Here is a 21,211-nt window from a genome sequence, read left to right on the forward strand (position 1 = left end):
TCTATATATATTACTTCTCTTCAAAATTTTTCCTTCTCATGTCCTTTTCCTCTGCGAAGCCTACCGCCACCGTCAGCCAGCGAACCCATTGCCGGTAAAACTGAGCTTTTTTGTTTTTCCTTTTGCAGTTGTAGTGCTTGAGATTTTCTTTCTTAAAATTCTTCTCCTTCTGGGTGAATGTTTGCGTAATTTTGGTGTCTCTTTGTTTTTGTTCAAAGATTTCATTGTTATTGACATCTTTGTTTTTGTTCTCTATATGTTTGTTGAAATTCCCCAGTGAATAATTTGATTTAGATTAACTATATTCTCTATATTGTAACAGTGACTTGAACGGTGCCCGCTGGAATCTCTTTATTCTGTAATTTTGGATAATACTTGGTAACTTCATCTACTTTTTTGTTTTTCATGAAAGTATCTGTGTGTGAGCAATTAGTAATGTGGGTTTAAAGGTTTTGTCTTAGTTCATTGTTATTGACATCTTTGTGCTTTTTTTCTCTATATGTTTGTTTAAATTCCCCAATGAATAATTTGATTTAGATCAATTTGATGTTGTCTTAAATTATCTTAAGAATTCTGATCCTTTTTGTTTTTTGATTTTGGGGTACATGAGAGAGTTTGAATGTTAAGGATGATTATAATTGCTCTGTATAGATTTTGATGTTGGGAAAGTAAGTAGACATGATGGGGAACTCTTATGGCAATTATCACTATATTAGTTATGTCAGTTTTGCAAATAAAGGATCTTATTCCAATTGTTAACTTTGTGTATTTAGCAGTTTCAATTTGTCTCTTTATTCTTCACCAATTGTTTTGTTTGTATCAATACTTTGTTTCATCAGTAGTAATTAGAAATCTGATTGTCCTAATAAGCAATAGAGTGAGAAAGCATAAACACATTGGTATGGAATCAATTGCCTGCCTGATGGGGGAAGGGGTGTATAGTTCACAAGACCTTCACCAAAGCTTGGGCTCTTTTGTTTACAAATTTTTTCTTTGTAGAATGACAATGTTTTTGGGGAAAAATTTGCAAAAAAGCATCTTTTTGGAAAAATATTAGCAAAAAAGCATGTGGAGGAAATATTTTAGTTAGTTAGACTGTTTTTTTTAAAAAAAAAAAAAAAAAAAAATGGAACTCAAGTTTCTGAAACTCGAGTTCCAAGTATTTTCACATGGAACTCGAGTTTGAGAAACTTGAGTTCTGTACAAATGGAACATGAGTTTCTTAGACTCGAGTTCCACCTTTTTTTTTTTGGTCCTTATCAGACTTTATCTAGAAGGAAATGGGTTGGAAATCGAGTTTGTTAAACTCGATTTTCAAAAACAGTCTAAAATGTTTCATCCGCATGCTATGTAGCAAAAAAATTTCTAAAAATCTACCATTTGGCAAATTTTGCCATGTTTTTGGCATTGAATATTTTATGGTTTGAATTAACATCGAAATCAATGGAACTAAAAACCTTTTTACGTTAATAGTTTGTTTATCTATTGTCATGTTGCTAATAGCTTTATAATAAAAAAGAATATGTAGTTGAGCTAAAAAATAAGTAAAAAAATTTATCACAACCCTGGTGTAAATTTTGATTTGTTTCTCTGCTTATTTTTTCGAAGGGATTTTCTTCCCTTTGTAAATTTGAATTTTATTTTATTTTTAGGTTTCTATTTAGGCACTGATTTGTGAGCCTTTGATATAGAGATAGATTCAAAATTTGAAAGGAAGTTTTAGATTATAATTTTTATTGGGTTCCATTAGGGATTTCAAGTTTAAATTTGATCCAAGTTATAATCGCTTAATATGTATACAATATAATTGAATTATAATAGTCTTTGAGATTGTGTATTTGAAAGTTTAGGGAAAACTAAAAAATAGTTATGATTTTTTTATGATTCATTTATGGTGGGTTTGTGCATTGACATTAGAGCTTGGGAATTTCTTTGCAAATTTGAAAATTTTTATTGAGAATGAATTTGTGTTTGATTTAGAGGTGGCTTGGTGTTCTTGAATGTAAATTTTGAAATGAACTGTGTATGTGAATGTAAAGGTTTAATTCCATGCAAGTTTTTCCTTTCCTTTTTTGTGTTATCCAGAAAACGACATCTATCCAATTACGTTTCAAATAATAGGATCAACAAGAATTTCAAACACAAGGAGTTTGCATGGTAACAGGAAATTACTATTATTCAGATCCACCAGAAATATTCCAGCAGAAAGCCAGTCAACAAATAATCGTAAGTTAACAAAATCTATAACTTAGGGGCAGGGACGAACCCAGGATTTCAAGCTGGGGGGGGCCGGAGATAAACGAAAAAAAAAAATTCAAATACACATCCATATAGTCACTGGCGGAGCCAAGAAATTTTCTTAGGAGGAGCAAGTTAGTTATGCCTACATTATTTTAATAGGTTAAGCCTATGTTGGCTCAAAATGCAAAACACTCAAGTTAATTTGGCCCAAATTAAATTACTTTATTTCATAAACTAACTTTAAGTAAACTTGTGCCTACATTTTTTTCACTGTACTAAATTTTTTGTACATAGGTTAATAGGTTTGAACTTACCTTTTTACATTTTAGAGCTTTTCTAAGGAGTTACATCTAATGTTTCAGCATTTAGGATAAAAAATTGATTAATAGGTATGAAATTTTGAAGATTTATACAATAATTTTTGTTAAAAAAAGTGTGAACAATGAAGTGCAAATTACTATTTAAGTGCAATTAGATCAAATCAAACAATTAAACAATTATTTGTCCTACTATTATCATATATAAATAGATAATCTAATATTCTAATATAAACCACATTATTACATATTATATTATTATTATTATTATTATTAATTGTAGTGTACTGTGTAAAGAACATTAAATCACCGAAACAAAAGTAATATACCTTATTATAAATAAAAAAATAAAGAAAGACAAAAGTATTATATGTGAAATGCTGTACAGTTGTACAGCACTTCATTACTCAGTCTAGAAGCTTTCTAGTCGGTCAAAGTGAACTGCTTCAACGGTTTTGGAGTCTTGCTGTGCTGGGTTTTCTTTTCTTTTCTTTTTTACATTTTATTTTTTTAAGGTTTTCATGGCTTTTGAAAACTACTGGGCTGGCCGACTGGGGGGGCCTGAGCTAAAAACCAAGGGGGGCCCAAGCTAAAAACCAAGGGGCCCAAGCTTTTTTTTTGAAAATTTTACCTACTAATTTTTTTTTTTTTTGGACCCAGGGGGGGCCCGGGCCCCCTTTGGCCCCTTCCTGGGTCCGTCCCTGCTTAGGGGGGAGGGGGAGATTAAATGTGAAACCTGATCATATTGTTGTCGCTTCTCATTATCTTTCAAAACCAACAACGACAATAAGAATAATACTTGGTTCTAGCCATTTGGTATATAATATTAGAAGACAATTTCAGGCTTTGTGAATGAGAGGGGTTGGGAAACTGAGAAGTGGATCTGATTTGATTATAATTTATTTTATGATGGGTTTGTGCATTGAGATTATTATTATTTTTTTTTTCTCTGCAAATTTGAAATTTATCATTGAGAAAGAGTTGTGGGTTTAGTGAAGTGAATGATAGGGGTTTAAGAAGAACTTGGTATTTTGATATTCTTATTTTGGTTTTAATTTCGTCTTTTCTTTGAGTATTTTCAGTTTAGTTGGATATAAAGTTTATATTCAATTAAACTTGATAAAATAATTGATGTGAGTATATTACATTTAAATGATAATATTAAACATTTTTAATGTTACTTATACATTTCATAATACATTTTACATCATATTCTATTAACAGTTTTATATGAGTGATGCTACAAAGATTTTGTCAACAGCTTACCAAGTGAAGAAGATGCTGATTCTGTTAAATTTCAAAAAGTAGATGATGCATGTGATGTACAACTCGCAGCTAAATCTGCAACTATGAAGAACAAAAAAACTATTCATTGACCATTGCAGATCGACAAAAGAGGAAGAGGAACCAAGGAATCCTTTAAACTGTTAAACTTGTGTTACAAATCATTTTTAACTTTTCTTACAATAATGTAATCACCATTGGAAGGTGTTCTGTTTTGAGTTGAGAATACATAGCTGACCTTACAAAATAAGTGTGAAGGAATAGTTGGTGTAATGTATATAATTAAATTCTGAATGGTGTTTGCCATAAAGGCATGTGTACTTTATTACTAATACTTGTATTGTACTATTAGTGTGATGTAGATAGTTTTAATTGTGGAATCTATATTGGTTCATCGTTCTGTTTGCTTGCTAAATTAAAGAAAAAAGAGAAAAAAAAAAAAAAAAAACTCTTCTGTTGTTAGAGTATTTCCCATTTTTAAAATTTTTAAAAAGTATATTTAACGTAGTCAAGTTGTTAGACAAAATAAAAGTTTGTTGCTTAAAAGTCTATTTTTTCAATAACTCATTGTGAGAAGATAAAAGTATTTCTTATAAACGGTTGGAACATATGGTTTATTGTGCAGGGACTGTGGCATTATTATTAATCCAATGGATATTATTTTATAGAGCAGTTGAAACAGAGACTTTGACAGGTAAAATCTCTCTCTCTTTCTCTCCAATGTGAGTTGCCCATATTGTTGTAATGAATCTTAAAAGGATAGAAGTTGTTAGCATGCATTTTTGTTTGAAAACCTTTGAGATTACAATGTATTTAAAGCCACTTAAAACACACAATCCTTGTCAGACTATTGCTGAAGCACATAATTCTTGGTGTTTAAAAGCATAGTTGTCAGTATCGTACGATACGTGATACGTATCATACGATACGTATCGTATCATATCGTGTGTAAAAAGTTTCGTATCATATTGGCATATCGTAAGTGTTCTTGAATCGTATGATACATTGTGTGTATCGTATGAATCGTATCGTATCGTATAAACGTACGTATCGTACGATACATAAACAAATGTTTTAAAATGAGTTTTTTGTTAAAATTTGTATTTTTATTTGAATCTAACAAGTTGTTAAACTTGTTTTTAACACAAAATCATTAGATTACTTAATTTAGCCTAATAAAATAACATATTTATAAATTTTTTTTCTCTCTTTCTCCTATAAAATTTGAACTACGTAGTATGCACTTACATTTCACTTTGATACTTACACATTTATTTTCTATACATTGAATAGATATTAATTGACAATATAATTATTTTTTATTTTTGTCATTATTGTTATATATCCAAGAAACTAGAATGCCAAGAAGACTTTAAAAAAAAAAAAAAATCAAAATAAAAAGAACAAAAAAAGATAGTAAATGTTAATGATGATGAAGAAAATTTTAATAAAAAAAGAAGTTTGCAAAATGATAAACATGATGATAACATTGACTTAAATGGGGTTGATTAGGTAATATGATGAAAATAAATTATTATTTTTTTGTCATTTGTAATATATTAGCACTTTTGAATTTAAGCAATTTGAACATGTATGTTATAACACAATTTAGTTTGATTTATTTAGTTAGCTTCTTAAATATTACTACATAAGTGATAAATAAATTAGTTATTAGTTGAACATATTTTAAATTTATAGTGAATATACCTTTTATATATGTAAATCTATAATTTTATATAATTTTTATCAAGTGTTTGTGTATCTTACGATACACGATACGATACGATACACGATACTGAAAAATCACAAATAGATTTACGATACGATTCACGTTTTGACAACTATGTTTAAAAGTAAGCATAATAGTTTTCCCTTTTAGTTAACTTAAAATTTTTTTTGGCTGCTTATAATTTGTATCATACTCAGAATGATAAAATTAAGCTATTCTTCAATTGCACAAAGTTCAAACTTTTCTTAGAAACGATACTAATTTTGTTAATGAGAAAGAAAGGAAAACAACTACCGTACATTATCTGTAAAGGAGAAACCAAACAGCCCGGCAACCCAATCTGTTTTGTGTTAGACTGCACCTGTAAAATAAAATACCCGGCTGTTTTGTTCTTATTCCAGAATTTGATTGAATTCTGTACAGTGTCCATTATGAAGATCTAATAAATGTACACTTATTCTCCTTCCTAGAGTATATACACAGTCTACTCAGGTTTAATAAATTAGCAAAAAGTTTTCTTCCTTTTTCAACCATGCGTTACATACAAAGGTATAATGTACCTGTTTTTTTTTTAAACACAGTCTCTATTATACTATTGGTTCTCCCTATTACTACTCTATTTAATGGAATATGGATTTAAAAAAAATCATAAACTATTATTAGATAAAGGAACTCAATAGTAAGCTATTGAAGATCAATATTGAACACAAACTCTGACTTAAGGAGAAGCTACAACATATATTTAGAGTCCAGAATGCTTCATCATGGACAATGGCCTAAAACTTTGGGTAAGCAAAACCCATGTTCTATTATTGAGTATATAGAGGCTAATTGGCCTGAATTCAAGCTTGACTCACATGTTTCATCATCCTCAGTCTGTGTCTAATTTGATTTCCCTTTTAGATTTGAATAATTTAATGTTGAAGCATTCCTACTTATTGGATTTGTTAGGACTTAGGAATGGTTATTTTAGGATGCATGTTAACTGATTTTTCTCTCAGGAAAAATTAAGTTAAAACATGGTAATATGACCTTTTTGGCTAATTAGTAAGAGGGTTATTTTTTGCGTTTTCAAGTTGTAGCTTATCATGTAAAATTATGCATGACTGGCCCTTCTTAGGCTCATACCACTATTTTTTCTTTAAGAAAAAATGTGCGTTTTAGTTTTGAATAAGATTGTTGACATTCTTTTCTTTTCCCTTAAACTTGAGATTAGTTTGCCCTTTTCATCATATCCTTGATCTGTAGGAGAGTATATCTCTGTCCAGTTGACAATAGACTATAATATGCAGGATTTAGGGAGTTTTCAACTATAATATTAAACGACTCATTGGAGGAATAAATTTCATGTTCTAGGGGAATAAAAACTTTTTCATTTGGATTTTCATTTAGAAGAAAACATGCATCTTTAAAGGAGGCTCAAAATTCGTATGTTTATAAAATAAAAGAAATTTTTTGAATACTTAAGGTACCAAATTCCCATTTTAAAACAAGTTTAATCAAATTTTCAATTAGAATCACAAAAAAATGTAAATTATGTTTGAGTGGGGAATTAAATGCAAAGGTTTTTTGATTGCATGATTTAAGAATTTTCATAGTGGCAGTTCAAGTTTAGAATTTATTTTTCATTTATTAGGAAAAATCTAGGTGAATAATTCACGTGTATATTACTATTGCATTACATTTGATAGGCTTTACCTACAAGACAAGGTTCTGTTCAGGCAATAACTTATCTCTCTTTCTTTATAATATAATTACTGTTTTCTTATGGGTTAGATTTGGTTTTAAATTTTTGATTAAGATTTTGATTTATAATTAGTTTTCAGAAGCCTTTTCTGTTACTTCTTCTTTTGTCTACTGTAATTCCAAAAGGCTGTTTATTCAGTTTGAAAAAAAATTTGTCTTTTTTGGTGTTTATTTGTTTTGATATTGATGAAATATATTTGCTTATTGTTTTTAGCTGGGATGCACGGACTCGGCTCCAGACCCCTCGCACCCGAGTCCGACGCGGCGAGACGTGGCGACGCGGCTCAGACTCGGGCCGATTCGCGCTGAATCGGGCCGACTCGGACCGTATCGGGCGAAACCGGCGAACTCATCCCCTTACAGCAGTTTTCCAACACGTCGGCGGTTGCTAGAATGAACCCAGGCCATGGCAGAGGCGGCTGCTGCTTCTTCTTCTTCTTCTCCTTTCTTCGTTTTGAACTCTTTAAATAAGAACAAATCAGCTACAACTACACAACAGGTACGGTCACCAAGCCTCCTTTACCACCCATTTAAAAATAGACACGCGTACTAATCCAAACTATTTTAATATTTAACTAATCTATGGGCCCACACGTAATACTAATATATGAATAATAAAACTATTTTAATATTTAACTTAAACCTTTATATTGCGTTTTTAATAGTAATTTTTTAAAAGAATATTTTAATAGTAAAATTGTTTTAACAGTATTATTATAATTATTGAATAGATATTTAGACTTGAAATTGATAAATTAGCTGAAATTAGCTTTCAATCTTGTGGAATGTTTTAGTTTCATGGAATGTATTAGTTCAATTTTGTGGGTTGTATTTAATTTATGAACATTATGTTTTAATTATTATCTACTAGTACTCTTAAATTTGGTATATATTTATATAATGTGAAAAAGTATGCTTAGCAATATATTAAAAATATAAATAAAAATATTTTTAATAATTTTTTAATCGCCGAGTCCCGCCGCACCCGTACCCACCTTTTTTAAAAATTGCCAAGTCCCGCACCCGCATCCGAGTCCCGAAACGCACCCGTGCTTTGTAGGTTTTTAGGCACACAAAACAGTTCGTTTAGGTTATTATCGGATTATCCTCGAACTCAGACTCATGATTTGAATTTTTCACAAAGATATTGCTTAGTGATGGCATTACACATTGAAATAATATGTAGTTGATGCATCTTGATTCAATCAATATAAAGTCCTATTTTTTCAAAACATCGGAATAATATGTAGTTGATGCATCTTGATTGAATTTTAAAGCATTAACACATGAATATAAGTAAAATATATTGTATATGTATTATAGGATATTTCTATAAAATCTACATTTGTTCTATATTGCACTAGATTAATGAGAATTTTACTATTAATACTGAGTGAAGATTTCATTTATTTGGTTGCTGGTGATGCTTGAGCTCAAATCCTTTTCATTCTAACGAATTTTGTGTATTCCTTTGAATATTAGTGCTGTAGTTAACTATTTATGTAACTTATTCCTTAAAATCCATAGCAAAAAGTTTTGTTTATCTTAATTAAATTTCTCTCAACCATCTGAAAACATTATTTAGTCTTTTGGATACAGATTAAATTATTGTATTGGCTTTTAATAAGATCTTTCTGAAATCACCATTAATAGTGACATTCATTTTCTCATTGAATTGACAGAAAAACCATTTAATTTGATAAAATAAAATTTAGCTTTTCTAAGAACTTTTCTGTGCATTGCATGGCTGGGTTAGCAACTAGTATAATATAAAAGTGAAATGTTTGACTTTTTGTTGACCACTTCTCATTGTGCCACGTGATTATGTAAATTACTGCCACTTTTACTTTAAAACAACACTTCAGGTGGGTAAAGTGTTAAATTTCAAACCGTTGGTAGGCAACTTAAATTTTGACCAAACCATAGGTGAGTAAATTGTGATTTGCCCTTGTAAAACTTTTCCGTGCAATGGGTTAGTGACTAGTATATATGTATATATATAGGAAAATTTCAAATTTTTTGGTTGGGGGGGGGGAGGGGGGGGGCACATGGCCCCCCACCCATGTACATGGCTCCGCCCCTGGTGCTATTGACTTGCTGTTGAGGCAGTTTTGATTGCCGTATAGGATTATATGCTTGTTTCTTTGGCTTTTCAACTTATTTATATATTTTTCCTTTTCTGTTTTTTAAATCAGTTGGGAAGACCCAAAGTCACAGGTAACATGGATCAACCAAGCTTGCAATTCGTCCTACTTTTGGAATTTGGGGGGGGGGGGGGTGGGAAAGAGCATCAAAGGTAATATATAGATTTTTTTTCTCCCTAAAAGTTTGATGGCTATTTCATATTATGATTTTTTTAATATATAAATTATTATGAGATGCTATATCACCGAAATGCTATAGCGGCGATAGATTTTAGAGTAATGCACATTGATGCTTTTATAGGTCAAGTTATTGTACTACCTAGATGGTTGCTATTTTGTGTTTAAATATTGATTTTCTTATTTATCATTCATTTGCTTCTGTTTCACTCATCAAAGTCTTGGAGTACATTGCTGATAGTTTTTGTGCCTTTACTATTGTAGATAATTTTATGTAAATTCTAGTTCTATTAAATAAGCTTTCTATGTGTTAAATTACTTTGGATCATCTAATGAACTATGAAGCGACATACTTTCACACCCTTTTTACCTTTCCTGTAAACACCAGGTATCCTACTAAAGTTGATGAGCTCTAGCTCAAATGACACATTTTCCCCTTGTAAAAATTGAGGTGGGAGGTCAAATCGTAAGTTCAAGAACCACTAGGGTATGTGGGTAATTACCAATACAAAATTGTTTACTTGTAAAAAAAAACCATTCAATCTATCATTCAGTATTGAGAGTTATTTATTTTGCTAAGTGTCTATTGTGAATTTATTTTCATTGAGGGCAATAGCTAAATTTCAAAGGAGGAAAGCTGGAGTTGATTATATGTTATAACAATAATATTGTGAAAGCTCTCAAATTTCGGGTTGTTAGTCACAGAAGATCACCTGTAAAGCTATATGACTTATAGCATCTTTGACTGTGCGCATTATTTGTCACAATCAGGCAAACACACCATCTATCTGTGAGTTTGATTTGAAGTGTTAGTATTTGAATTCTACCCTTTTTTTTTCCAAACAATTTTCAACTGTATCAAAATAGGTAAGTTTCACATTTTTCAATGTTATACACTTATAATTGCTGATGTCAATGCAAATATGCATGATCAACATTATGAAAAGATGTTTGAATCTTCTGCAAAACATGTTCAAAACTATATTGTAATTTTCCCAGTTCATTGGAGATGGTCATTTACTTGCTTGGTTAATATGACAGCTCTGCACTTTTTATTATTGGTTTTTTACTCCATTTTTATCTCCCTGATATGTATCTCTTTTGTTTTACTATTTTGTAGTATGAGAAGGATAAGAAATTGACCCATGTACAATTCAAAGAAAAATTAGAGAGGATGCTACTCATCTGCTTTTGAAAGGCCTCCTATGTTAAATAGACGAGGATTCCAACTCCATTTGGGAACAAGGCAGATAAAAACATGTTTCTCCAGGAAACAAAACCCACAAAACCAAACTTTCTCCCCCACAGCACCGAGTTTCCTGGGCTCATTCAACCTAGAATCCCCTCCACCATATCGCCACCAGCTATACCATTACATAACCTGCCACAACATGCTCAACCTTGTCATCAAAACTTTTCATTGGACTCTGTAGCTTATACAAAACTGGTCCAGTTCCCTACCAAATCTGGGTCTCTTATTTATGGCAAGGCTGCTCATGGCCACATGATTAAAACTGCTTTCAGATCATGCCTATTTTTGCTAAACAATCTTCTCCTTATGTATTGCAAATGTGGTGAGATAAATAGCGCTCGTCAGATGTTTGATAGAATGCCAAAGCACAATGTTATTTCATATAATTCTCTGCTTTCTGGTTATTCCCAGATGGGTCTTTTTGTTAAGGCCATGGAGGTGTTTAATGAAGCAAGAGTTGTTGGTTTGAAACTTGATAAGTTCACCTTTGCTGGTGCTTTAAATCTGTGTGGTCAAACTGGGGATCTTCTGTTGGGTAAGCTGATTCATGGTTTGGTTATTGTTAGTGGGTTGGGTTATAAAGTTTTTTTTTAACCAATTCACTTATAGATTTGTACTCAAAATGTGGTCAGGTCAATAGGGCGGCACTTTTGTTTGAGTGTTCTAATGACTTGGATGAAGTTTCTTGGAATTCCTTGATTGCTGGTTATGTTAGAATTGGTGCCAATGAGGAAATGGTGAAACTTGTTGGAAAAATGCACCAATTAGGATTGAAGTTGAATACTTATGCACTGGGAAGTGTACTGAAGGCATGTGGCACAAATTATAAGGATTCAAATCAACATGGGAATGCACTTCATGCCTTCTCAGTCAAACTTGGATTGGATTTGGATGATGTGGTTGCAACTGCATTACTTGATATGTATGCCAAGACTGGGGATCTGGTTGATGCAATCCAAATTTTCAAACTGATGTCCGACCAAAGCATCTTCATCTATAATGCCATGATCTCTGGATTCCTCCATGGTGAGACCATTAGTGATGAATATGCAAATGAAGCTTTTGATATTTTCTCTAAGATGCAAAAGAAAGTAATGAAACCCTCAAAGTTTACGTTCTCTAGCATGCTTAAAGCTTGTAATGCTGTTGAAGCATTTGATTATGGAAAGCAAATTCATGCTCAAATTTGCAAGTGGAACCTACAGTCGGATGAGTTCATTGGAAGTGCACTAACTGATTTGTACTTTTTGTCAGGTTCAGTTGAGGATGGAGCTAAATGTTTTGCTGTAACTCCTAAGCTAGATATTGTCTCATGGACATCCATCATCTCAGGTTATGTTCAAAATGGGCATTTTGGAAGTGCATTGGCTTTGTTCTATGAACTTCTCTCATTTGGAATGAAACCTGATGAGTTCATAATATCAAGTATGTTGGGTGCTTGTTCTAATTTGGCATCCCCAAGATCTGGACGGCAGATTCAGGGATATGCAATAAAAACTGGCATTGGCAAATTTACTATTATTCAAAATTCACAAATTTGCATGTATGCAAAGTCTGGAGACATTGATTCTTCTCGTCTGACCTTTGAAGAGATGGAAAATCCAGATGTGGTGTCCTGGTCCGTGATGATCAGTAGCAATGCGCAACATGGGTGTGCAAGAAAGCATTGAGTCTTTTCGAGTTGATGAAGGGTTATGGAATTGCACCCAGCCACATTACGTTCCTTGGAGTTTTGACGGCCTGTAGTCATGGAGGTCTTGTTAAAGAAGGACTCCGGTATGTTAATAAATCCTTTTTACATTTCATAAATGTGTGATTTTTTCCTTTTGATTTTTTTTTTTTTGGAAAGGGGAGGGGTGTTGGGGGGGGGGGGGGGGATGGTGGGGATGGTATCCTTCATCCTCAAATTTTATTTATTTATTTTGCCATGAGTTGTTTTCTGAAACTAGGACTTGATGAAGAAAGTAATTTTAATAAGTTGTGAATTGAATTTGATTGGTGCATAAGGGTAAATTGTATACTAGGGAGAAGTAAATGCAGATGTACTCCTTTTCATCAATTTATTATTCAATGTCAATAATATTTTAGATAGAATATGAAGTTTATTTGTGATACCATGAATTAATTGCTTCCACCCCCCCCCCCCCCCCCTCTCCTTGGAACTTGATCTAAAGCAGAACTTAATTAGTTAATCTTTGAAATTTATAAGCAGTTTAATTTTTTTTTTTTTTGGAGAAACAAATTGTAAATAGTTGTGTGCACATTTGGTTTTTAACTTGTATGACTGTCTTTCACTATCCTTGTCCATGGCAGATTCTTTGAAAGCATGAAGAAAGATTACTGCATGGCAGTTAATGTAAGGCACTGTGCCTGCATTGTTGACCTCCTGGGTCGTGTGGGAAAGTTGGCTGATGCTGAAAATTTCATTCTGAACTCAGGCTTTGAGGAAGATCCAGTGATGTGGCGAGCCTTATTGAGCGCTTGTAGGGTTTATAAGGACACTGTCACAGGAAAACGTGTTGCAGAGAGAGTAATTGAGCTTGAACCTCAGGGATCTGCATCTTATGTGCTTCTTTACAACATCTACAATGATGCCGGGATAAATTTACCTGCGACAAAAATTAGGGAATTGATGAAAGATCGAGGAGTTAAGAAGGAACCTGGTTTAAGTTGGATCGAGGTAGGGAACGAAGTTCATTGCTTTGTGGTGGGTGATCGATCTCACCCAATGAGTCAAGTGATATATACATGCTTAGAAGAGATGATGAAGAGGATAGAGAAATTAGGTTACATAGAAGAGAGGCCTATTTCTAGTATCTCTGAACCAAAACTCAATGCCAGCACAGTGATGAACTACCACAGTGAAAAGTTAGCTGTGACTTATGGGATTCTCAGTCTGCCAGCATCAGCACCAGTGAGGGTGATGAAGAACTTGAGAGTTTGTCAAGATTGTCATACAATGATGAAGTTCTTGTCGAGAGTAGAAAAGAGAGAGATAATTCTTAGAGATTCAATTCGTTTCCATCATTTTAGAGGAGGTACGTGTTCTTGTGGAGATTACTGGTAGTTTCAATAGAAGTTAAATTTTGGGTTAGTGATAGGAGAAATGAGTAAATGTTCTGGCCACAAATGTTGAGTCATATGAGTGAATATTTTGCTTTAGTACTAGAATCTATATTTTTCTAAATAGCAATGTTATAGACAATAAATTTTACAAATTATTAAAATTATGATTGATGGGGGAAAAAAGAACCCACCACAAAGGTTGTAAGCTTATTTTGTATTGTAAGCTTATTTTGTATACATATTTACGCTTCTCAAGAATTCTGAAAAAAATATTGATAAGTCAACAATAATGTAATTTTCTTGATTTGGTTTCCATTGCAAATTTTCTAAATTTGTACATATCACCTTTACTTTACATGCATGCATTTGATTTTTTATTGTGAATGCAAATCGGGACACACTCCATAATGAGAATATAGATTACCACTAGTCCCTTCATTTTAGATGCAATTTGATTGCATTTTATCATCAGGTTAAGATACTAATTGGTTTTTAGTGTAAGGCAGGATTCGAATCCTGAATCTCTTATTCAATGACAAAAACTTTATTGTAACTCAATAACCCACATAGATTACCACTAGTCTAAAGTACCTATAGATTGTCTTGACTCTATGTCCATCAACAATTTTTTTTTGGGCTAACTAGAGATAAAATTTATTGAAGAAAGAGAAGGAACCTAGGGGGACCTGCATAAAAGAGGGTGGGGAGGTGAGATTGGGCCCATAGGAATTACAGAAGGCTCAGCCAGGCTTAAAGCCTGTACCAGAGTGGACAAGAGAATTTGAATTTCTATAAAAAAAGAAAGAGAGAGAAGAAAATGTAGAGAACTAACTATGGACTCCTTATGTAGTGGACTTGAGGTTTTACACAAAGTTATAAGATCCTCATCTATATTTTCCATTCTCCATAATACTTAGAAAAGTAAAAAATATAGAGTAGGAACCAATTTAGAATGCTTTCATATATCCACATCAATTGGGTAAGTATATTTTTAGATTTTCACAATTTTGGCTTGTATATTTATAAATAATGGGAGCACTTTAGCGTAGCCCAAATATGTTTTCAGATACTGCTATACAATTATAATCTATACTCAATTGATACAAGATGAGCATGAATGCAATTAAAGAGGAAAGTTGACATAGATGTTATGGGCAGAAATATATTTTGTTTTTGTAATTTAGTTCACATCTGACATTAAGAAAAAATTTATTCATCTTGCATAATGGAGCTGAATGAAAAACTCATTCTAAGTCTTTTATCAGGAAGTTTAAGAAAAAGAAGAAGAAGAATTTGGTTATAAAATTGCTGGTAGCCTCATGACCATCAATTATGGAGGGACCCTCATTAGAACTTTAAATTCAAAAAAGGTTTTTTTTTTTTTTTGGGTCAAAGCTCGTTTGTTGCTTGTACAAGGACCACAGTTATTGGATGCCAGTGATTAACATTTCTCATTTTTTTTTTTCTCAATACACACAGTGAGATGAGTTTTTTTTTTTTTTTTTGGTTAAAGCTCTGTCTGTTGTTTCAACTCTCATGGCTATCTGATGCAGGTCATAGTGGAAAATGGTTGAATATATTTACCGTTTGTTTTTCAGTGATAAAAAAAAGGGTCTTTCATTTCTTGGGGGTATAATACTCAAAACATGGCATTGGAGTCCACATCCTGTTCATCTCTCATGCCTAATAAGGAATGTAGTTAAACTTTTTATTCTTTTTTTTTTTCCTTCATTTTTTGATGAAAGGAATGTAGTTGAACTTACTAAAAAAACAAGACAAAGAATAGAATCCAAAGACCTGAAAACTCCATGTGAAACGAGAAAACTCTATATATTTTTGGTTTCTCTATGTGAAAATGAGAAAACTCTATATATATTTTTCTTTAATCACTTTCCTCAATTTTATTTTACTACTATTTTATTGATGATACTCTGAAAGACCTGAAAAACAAGTCATCTTTGTCAACAAACCACTGTGCTAGTTGTACCAGATGAAAAATTTCAAGCTCTCTCATAAGGGTGAGAGAATTATCTTTCACTGCAGGACTCACGGCCCTTATTGTTCTTGTATTTGTCCATAAAACTTGCAGTACTAAGAATAATATTCATCAGTGTGCCCCTCTTCCTGTGGCAATATCCAGAACATAAGCAATCCATTTCAATTGACGAGCGATCCAGAAGCCTGTGGCTTCCTAAGGTATGAACTGTCTTGTGAGAACAATCGAACAGTGTTCCTTATTTGAAGGAAAATACTACGTACAGGAAATCAATTACAATAACTACACAATCTGGGTGGTGGACTCAGGTATACAGAAGGACAATTACTTCTCCACACTGAGTTATTCTTTATATCGATATAATTTCAGTTCTCAATGGAGTTCTCTGTTGTATGACTATGACTGGCAAAACTGCAACGCACAGATTGTGGTTTTCTTGAGCTGTGAAAAACCAGTGAATACTCCATTTTATTTGGATACTTCTACTTGCAATGACAATGGAGAGTATTCTTCCAACTCTTCAATTTCTCATTCCAAGAGGTATAAATATGTTACAATTGGTACAATAAGAGCTACGGATGTGGAGGACTTGTGCAAATTAGAGCAGATGGTTATGACACCATGGCCAGGAAGTGATAATCCACATATTTCCTGTACAGAAGTCCACAACAAATTGGTATATGGTTTTGAGCTTTCATGGATCGATTTTTTTTTGTGAAAGTCAATGTGGAAGAGGGCACAGTTGCTACTTTGATAACTTGAACCTTGTCCAATGCTACAGCGGCAAGATTGGTGGGTAAATATAGCGAGAAATTGCATAAAACTTTCCATTCTCTAATTAAATACCTTACATGTTGACCATTATCTTCCTCTCGCAATATCGAACTTCTAGCTATAAGAAGAAACTTCTTGGTGATGTTATTGAAATTTAATAGATTTAATTTCAAGGTTCCAAATGCTGATTTTATTCTTTTCTTTGTAAAAAATGCAGGATTGGGTGAAAAATTATATATTTTCTTCTTGAGGTGTGGTTTCTATCTCAAAAAAGTAGTTTGAACTTTGAAGGATAATATATATAGAATTAACTATGATATAGAATTGCATGAGTAATTGTACGTGAGGAATAACTTATTTATTTGGGCAACTGGATGATCACAATCTTTTATTAGGCTTGAGGAAATGAAAGTAGAAATTATCTAATTTCTGAAGAAGAAAGCTTCTTGATGCATACCACATCCATTCCAATGTAAAAGACATGCTAGGGTAGTTTCAGCATAATGACTAAATTAATTTCAAAGTTCAAAACAGTACTGATGTTATTCTTTTCTTTGTCAAAACTGCAGGATGGATTATAAGTCTTTATTACCTTTTATCAGGTGGGTTTCTATCTCAAAATGAAATATTACGATGATGACACAAGTAAAGGAATAACCATATACTTGGACAATTGGCTGATCTCAATCATTTAGGTTTGAGGAAATGAAAAGTAAAAATTGTCGAACTTTTAATTAGAAGATAGCTTTTTGTTGCATTCTCCACCCATTCCATTGTACTATAGACATGCAAATATATATTTGTTGTAGTTTTTGTATAATGACAAAATTAATTGTAAAGCTCCAAACGCTAATGTTACAGTTATTCTCTTCTTTGTGAAATGCAGAAAGGCGGTATCTTGAACGCCTATATGTATATCATTCCCGCAAGGTGAGTTTTCTATCTCAAAAAAGTTGTTTGAAGGGGTAAAGATAATACAGAATGAAAAATGACAGAATTGCATTGAGTAATTGGGCCTGATGTGAGGATGACACTAGTAGATGAATAACCATGTACTTTGGGCAACCGATTGGTTGATTTTTAGGCTTAAGAAAATAAAAAGTAAGATAATCGAATTTCTTAAGATCTACACAAAATTTGGACTGGTCTAGGTTTTGTGGGCACGAGTTAATTAGATTATTGTGGGTCTGTGGCTTTCTTGATGGGGGTGGGTTTGCTTTGTGGGTCAACGTTGTTTGGTCTTGGGCCCGTGCTTGCCGCTGTTAACAGCTTTAGAGGTTTCTTATTATGCCAAGACTTCTCAAGTTTTTTAGGTCAATTGTTTCCCTAATTAGTAATTTATTTATTTATTTTTAGAAGATAGAAATTATACTTTAGTCTAATTTAAGTGTATATGTGTGTGAAGTTTCCTCCTAGAAATTTAAATCTCGGCCTTTGTCCCTCACAACCCACAAGCATTTATATCTGTAAAGTGACCAACGCACCAATGGTGTGCAATGGTCCTAATTAGTAATTTATCTTTATTTAGCAAAATGTAATTTCAACCTTTCTTTTTGGTTGCAGGATATTATCATTTTTACATACTACCAAACATCGGTAAGAACCTGAATCTCCTTTGATCTTCTTCAACTTTTTTTTAGCAAATCATTCCTAAAAATTGTGCATGAGTATAGTTTACCATAAAAACAAGATGTAATTAAATTTTAGTGACATTTAAATGGAAGCAACATATCTTGTTCTTAATTACTTGGATTAGGAAGGCACTTGGTTGTTAGTTCAACTATATTTTCAACTAAAAATTAAAATAGCTGAAAGCAATGCAACAAGAAATTTGTTTTCTCATAGTTTTTTCTGTTGTCCATGTACAGTATTATACCTTAAAGCAAAAGTGGGCGTGTGTACTCCATTGGTGGTTGCCTTTTTGATAAATAAGTGGTGTATGAGGCATTTATCAACAGATGACGCTATTGAGGAATTACTACAAAGCCAAAATAACTTCATGCCAATTAGTTATTCTTTCTCAGAATTTTGGAAGATGACCAAAGGTTTCAAGAACAAACTGGGAGAAGGAGGCTATGGCTCTGTATATAAAGGGAAGCTTCAAAGTGGCCATCTTGTAGCTATAAAGGTGTTAGATAAGTCCAAATTTAATGGGCAAGATTTTTTTTTTGATAAGTAATGGGCAAGATTTTATCAGTGAAGTTGCCACAATTGGAAGGATTCACCACATGAATGAGGTGCAACTCATTGGCTTTTGTGCGAAGGGGCCAAAGCGTGCCCTTATATATGAATTTATGCCTAATGGTTCTCTTGAAAAATACATTTTTTCTCTAGAAGGAAGAATCCCATTAAGTATTGAGGAAATATATGAGATTTCTCTTGGAGTGGCTCGTGGGATTGAATATCTACATTGAGGATGTGACATGCAAATTTTGCATTTTGATATAAAGCCCCATAACATTCTTCTTGATGAGAACTTCACCCCAAAAATATTTGATTTCGGGCGTGTGAAACTTTATCTTGTAGATGATAGTATAATATCTTTGACTGTTGCAAGAGGAACACTAGGATATATGGCTTTAGAATTATTCTATAAAAACATTGGGGGTGTTTCCTATAAAGTTGATGTTTATAGTTTTGGCATGTTATTGTTGAAAATGGCAAGTAGAAGAAAGAACTTTAATGCATTAGCAGATCATTCAAGCCAAATTTACTTTCCAACTTGGGTCTATGAACATGTTAGTGGAGGCAATGACATAACAATGGCAGATGCCACAGAGGAGGAGAACATAGTTAAAAAGATGATCATAGTTGCATTGTGGTGCATACAGATGAAGCCTAGTGATCGTTGTTCAATGAACAAAGTTGTAGAAATGCTTGTAGGAGAAGTTGAATACTTACAAATGCCTTCTAAGGCTTTCCTATCATCACTAGCAAATATAGGAGACAACTTAAATCCAACTTGCTTGTCAATCCAATCAAGTGAATCAACTCAATTTTAAATACAAACCAATTGATATGTTAGTTGGTTGATTTACATGGAACAGTGAAAGGTATTTTAGGTATTGCTAATTCCATGTAATTTCTACAAAAAGTTTACTTGTAATAACAAAAGTTTCAATGTAATTATTTTCAATGTCATTTGTAACCATTTCATGTAGTCAAGGATGAAGTCTAATGAAAGTTGCAATTGCACAAGTCTTTTTGGTTGAGCAAAATCAAGATGTCGAAAAATAAGTAGTAAAAATTTGTGGTATAGAAAGTTATAATATGTACTTTTTTGTTTGTAGTATAAATTTTGAAACTAAAAATATTCTAGAATTTCTTTCAATGAGTTATTGTATGATATATATATATATATATATATATATATATATTTATATGTGCATACCCAAAATATGGCTGTTGGACTTGACCTTTATTTGAGCTCACAATCTATTTGTATTGTGGGTTTTGGGTTTCCTACCATGGGTGGTCCTATGCTCGGCAGCTTAAGTATACTCCTGTTTCCTCAAACTCCTTTTTTCCTCATAGAATCACTACCTCTCTTTCTTGGAATGATTGTTATTTTCTCTCACTGTTCTCTCTAGAATTGCCAACCCCTTCTTCCTCATTACATTATCTTATTTATAGCTCAGGATAAGTAGAGACATTATGATTAGTCCTGATTATTAGTGGGAATAGGGGTCCAATTCCATCGTTGTTAAGTGGGCATTCTATGGGTAGAGGTAGTAATGGCATTGGAACTGGTTCCCACCTCTAAAGGATGTTTGGTAGCGACTTTCCCCAAGGCAATACCAGGTAGCCAAAATATGTACCCCCGAGCAACCACATATCTGTCCAAGCTGCATTTGATGTGGGCCTTAGAGTGTGTTTAGGTCAATACTACAGGTCCATTGGGCATTGGGTTAGACGTTGTGGCATGAGGCGGAACCCAGCCCTGTACATGGGGATGAGGTTGTGGGCCGCACCACAGGGTAGGGGCCCAAGGCCCAAAGGGCTTGAAGGCCCAACACTATACAATATATAATGAAGTCAAATATGAAGCTACAAAAATAAAATAAGAGATACTAAAAATAATGAAAGAGAGATGTAAATAATATGATTTATTTATTTTTATTAGATGTGCATAACTATTTTTAGTTTACTATAAAGGAAACTCTTAATGTGCCTCATAATTGAACAACTTCCAATACTTTTCTTAATGACAATGCTTTAAAACAAAAAAAAAAAAAAAAAAATCAAAATTACTCCATAACTTACTGATATTTAAAGAAGATCAAGAATCCCCCCCTATTCCCATACAGAGTGCAATTGGGTGGCACCCTCCAAACAATCCAATCTTCAATGTTAACTTTGATGGGTCTATTTTTAGTTACATCAATGTATCGGGCATTGGGGTGGTTATCCTGGACTATAAAGGTCCTGTCATTAGTGCTTTGTCTCCATGAATCTCATTACCTTTCTCTGTGGAGGAAGTGGAAG

General features: G+C 32.9%; 1 protein-coding gene and 1 pseudogene across 2 annotated transcripts; both read left to right on the forward strand.

Annotated features, from left to right (window-relative positions):
• Window positions 1–14,278, forward strand: LOC115959969 (annotated as a pseudogene). The gene is made up of 7 exons (XR_004085060.1): window positions 1–94; window positions 323–378; window positions 2,086–2,226; window positions 4,468–4,536; window positions 10,759–11,425; window positions 11,500–12,666; window positions 13,204–14,278. The product of XR_004085060.1 is annotated as a pentatricopeptide repeat-containing protein At3g13880-like (transcript).
• Window positions 14,279–19,149: 4,871 nt separating this feature from the next.
• LOC115961171 (rust resistance kinase Lr10-like) lies at window positions 19,150–19,728 on the forward strand. The gene has a single exon (XM_031080201.1). It carries the CDS (start codon window positions 19,150–19,152, stop codon window positions 19,726–19,728), a length of 579 nt encoding a protein of 192 aa, XP_030936061.1.
• The last annotated feature ends 1,483 nt before the right edge of the window (window positions 19,729–21,211 follow it).

Source organism: Quercus lobata, chromosome 9 (assembly GCF_001633185.2).
Source record: "Quercus lobata isolate SW786 chromosome 9, ValleyOak3.0 Primary Assembly, whole genome shotgun sequence".
NCBI classification, from domain to species: domain Eukaryota; kingdom Viridiplantae; phylum Streptophyta; class Magnoliopsida; order Fagales; family Fagaceae; genus Quercus; species Quercus lobata.

Coding starts and splice junctions, on each gene's coding strand:
- LOC115961171 (XM_031080201.1), top strand. CDS start 19,150: ATGCAAATTTTGCATTTTGATATAAAGCCCCATAACATTCTTCTTGAT.